This window comes from Corvus brachyrhynchos, unplaced genomic scaffold (assembly GCF_000691975.1).
Source record: "Corvus brachyrhynchos isolate BGI_N302 unplaced genomic scaffold, ASM69197v1 scaffold426, whole genome shotgun sequence".
In the NCBI taxonomy this organism is placed as follows: Eukaryota; Metazoa; Chordata; class Aves; order Passeriformes; family Corvidae; genus Corvus; species Corvus brachyrhynchos.
Genome location: NW_008238653.1, coordinates 69999 through 73435, shown reverse-complemented (window position 1 = coordinate 73435; position 3437 = coordinate 69999). Strand labels below are relative to the sequence as shown.

General features: G+C 56.4%; 1 protein-coding gene across 1 annotated transcript in view; it reads left to right on the top strand.

Moving 5' to 3' along the window:
• Positions 1–3437, top strand: part of SCAP (SREBF chaperone) — a 29590-nt gene that overhangs the window by 20215 nt on the left and 5938 nt on the right. Inside the window, exons 12-14 of the mRNA XM_008636321.2 lie at positions 747–1162; positions 2168–2359; positions 3222–3417. Of these exons, the coding sequence (XP_008634543.1) occupies positions 747–1162; positions 2168–2359; positions 3222–3417 (804 nt within the window). The remainder of the gene's footprint in view (positions 1–746; positions 1163–2167; positions 2360–3221; positions 3418–3437) is intronic.

Below are 3437 nucleotides of genomic sequence, written 5' to 3'. Positions count from 1 at the left end.
CCCTGCCCACCCCACGGGGCACCACCCCGGCCAGGCTGCACCCCCTGCCCTTCCCACTGGGCACCACTCCGGCCAGGCCCCACACCTCCATGTCCTGGTTGCCAAGCGAGTCTGGTGCTGCCCCATGGGATCCAGAAGCAGGTTTCCAAGGCTGGCTGAGCCTTGAGATGATTTTACAAGCAGAAATCACACTATGTTCCTGCATGTGTGGACTAAAGACATTTAGGAGATATTTTGCTTAAGGTTTCACCCTTTACAGCCACTGCAGCCACACCACTTCTGGCCCTGCTTTTCCCCCCCGTCTCTGTTTTGGATGTCTCTAATGGAATTAGAGGGATCTCTGTGTTCCCAGCCCAATCAGCCAGCACTGGCAGTTTAAGTTAAATCCCCACACGGTCCCAGAGCAGTGGGTCCTGCACACCTGTGGATCCAAAAACCCCAACTGAGCCATTCCAGCCCTGTTTGGAGGTGCCAGACATGCTGGTCCCAGCTGCCAGCATGGAGTCTCCTTCCTGCTGTGCATTTGGGGAGAGAAGTTGGGTTCTGACCATCATGTGGATCACGGAAAAGTGGTGTCCAGGGTCTGTGTGTGCTGGGCCATGCTCCAGATCTTCCCCAAGGAGCGGTGCTGGGAGTGAGGCTGCAGGAAGTGTGGGGTACCTGTGGTTGGGGTGCCGTGGGTCTGCTCAGGCAGGGGACAGGCTGGTGGCACTGAAGGGAGCTGTGTCTCTGCTCATCCTGCACAGGCCGGGACGGTGATCTGGATTGGAATCCTGGTTTACACAGATCCTGCTGGGCTCCGCACCTACCTCACATCCCAGGTCACCGAGCAGAGTCCCCTGGGGGACGCAGGCCTGCCTCCCATGCCCGTTCCCGGAGGGGTCCTGCCTGCTGGGGACCCCAAGATCGACCTCTCGGTGTTCCCATCGGAGCCAATCCAGCTGTCGGAGAACCAAACGCAGCAGCGGGAGCAGAAGTCAGGGCTGGAGCCGAACCAGCACACGTGGGCCCAGGGACCAGAGGGCAGAGGGAACGGGCAGGTGGAGCTGGGAACAGAAGCAGAGGTTACCTGGGGAGCAGAGGATGAGGAGATCTGGAGGAAGCTTTCCTTCAGGCACTGGCCAGCCCTCTTCAGCTACTACAACATCACCCTGGCCAAGAGGCAAGTGGGCTGGCATGGAGTGCCAGAGGCACTGGGAGCTGGGCAGCTGACCCCAAGAGTTTGTCTTCCTTCTGTCCTTCGTGCTCCTGACTCACATAACCTGGTTCCATGAGGCTTGTTCTGGGTGTGCTTGGGAGGAGCTGCTGAGCAGGTCCTCTGGGGTGGACAGAGCTCACAAAGCCCCCAGGGCTGTTCCTCTGGGAATCAGGGTTGTGTCTCTCTGTGATCTCGGGTGTTTTATGTGCTTGGTGTCTTTGTCTTCCTTGATCCTGGAAGTGAAGTTTTAAATTTTGCAAAATGAGCAAAGGAGGCTCAGGGGGGACCTTGTGGCTCTGCACAAGTCCCTGACAGGAGGGGGCAGCCGGGGGGGTCGGGCTCTGCTCCCAGGGAACAGGGACAGGAGGAGAGGGAACGGCCTCAGGCTGGGCCAGGGGAGGCTCAGCTGGGATATTGGGAATATTCCTCATGCAAAGGGCTGTCCAGCCCTGGCATAGCTGCCCAGGGCAGGGGTGGAGTCCCCATTGCTGGAGGGATTTGAAAGCAATGTGGATGTGGCACTTGGGGACGTGGGTCAGTGGTGGCCTTGGCAGCGCAAGGGGGAACAGTCAGACTTGATGGTGTCAGAGGGCTTTTTCAACCTCAGTAATTCCACAATTCTCTGATACAATCATGTGTAAGTGATGGAAATAGTACATGTGAGGAAGAGATGTGTGAGCTGAAGAAGCTTCTTGGTGAGACCTCCCAGCCTGCACCGCACAGGAAGTGAGATCCTTACTTAAATTCATGGGATCCAATTGATCTCATCAGGACTTAATTCCACTGCTGGCTCTTTGAAGGGTTAAAACCTGGAGAGTAACTTCAGAGAATATTCCCAAGGAGATCTTCAGTTCAGAGCACCTGAGGTTACAGCACTGAAAGCGCCCTGGGACCTGCCATGGCTGCCCAGTCACCTGTCCCTGTGTCCCCTCGTGTCACTCCCGAGCTGTTCTCCCTGTCCCCCCTCAGGTACATCAGCATCCTGCCAGCCATCCCTGTCACGCTGTACCTGAAGCCGCAGGAGGCCCTGGAGATGCGGCATCCCCAGGAGGCCTCGCGCTACCACCCCTTCCTGGCGGGCAGCGCGGGGAAGCTGGACACGGGACCCGAGCCGGACCGCACAGCACAGCCCCACGGCCACCAGGACGTCACCCTTTACAAGTAAAACATCCTCTCACAGCCTCCTGACCCTGCCTCAACCAACCCCAGCGGGACTCCGGGGCTGCTTTGGGCCAGTCCTTTTGCTGGGAGAGGAAAAAAGCTCACAAAACGTCAGTGCCAAAGCTCGGGATGCTTGGGAGGCTCCAGTGCAAAATTAAATTGATCTCTCCTGGCAGTTTTCCATCAGCTGAGGGCAGGAATGGGCTGTACATGGAGGCTCTTAGTGCTCCTGATGCAATTCGGGGCTGGTCACTGGGTGATGAGGACAGGAGGTGGATGTGGGGGTATAAACGTTGTGATTTCATAGAACCCCAGGTTTGGGTTGGAAGAGGCCTTAAAACTCATCCAGTGCCACCCCCTGCCATGGGCAGGGACACCTTCCACTATCCCAGAGCACTCCAAGACCTGTCCAGCCTGGCCTTGGACATTGCCAGGGATGGGGCAGCCACCACCTGGATATCATTTGATAATGACTTACTGGGTGCTAGATCAAACTTTGGTGCAAGGAGCTTCCCTCCCTGCAGAGAGGATGGCTCACACCCCCCTGCCTGAATCTGCAAGTGCTGAACACACTGTGTTATCCCAGTCCCCAGCTAGTGTTTTCTTAAAATCTGAGTTGAATCTTAGTTGCTCGTCACTTTCCTTACTGAAAAGCCTCAAAACCTTGTTGAAATTGTCGTTTTCCCATTAAAACCCCCTTTAATTTCCAACAAATCTCTGTAATTTGTTGAAAAGCTTTCTCAGCTGAGAAATTCAGACCAGCACGTGAGTAATCCTGGCACAGGATTTTCCAAATCTATCCTTGGACTAGAAATTAGAATTTCTTTTCTTACCTTCTTGTCTTCGTGTGTGTCTCCCCCAGGGTGGCTGCTCTGGGCCTGGCCTCGGGCATCCTGCTGGTGCTGCTGCTGTTCTGCCTGTACCGGGTGCTGTGCCCCAAGAACTACGGGCAGAACGGGCCGGGCCGGCGCCGGAGGGGGGACCTGCCCTGCGATGACTACGGCTACTCCCCCCCCGAGACCGAGATTGTGCCCCTGGTCCTCAGGGGACACCTCATGGTAGGTCCAACTCAGAAATA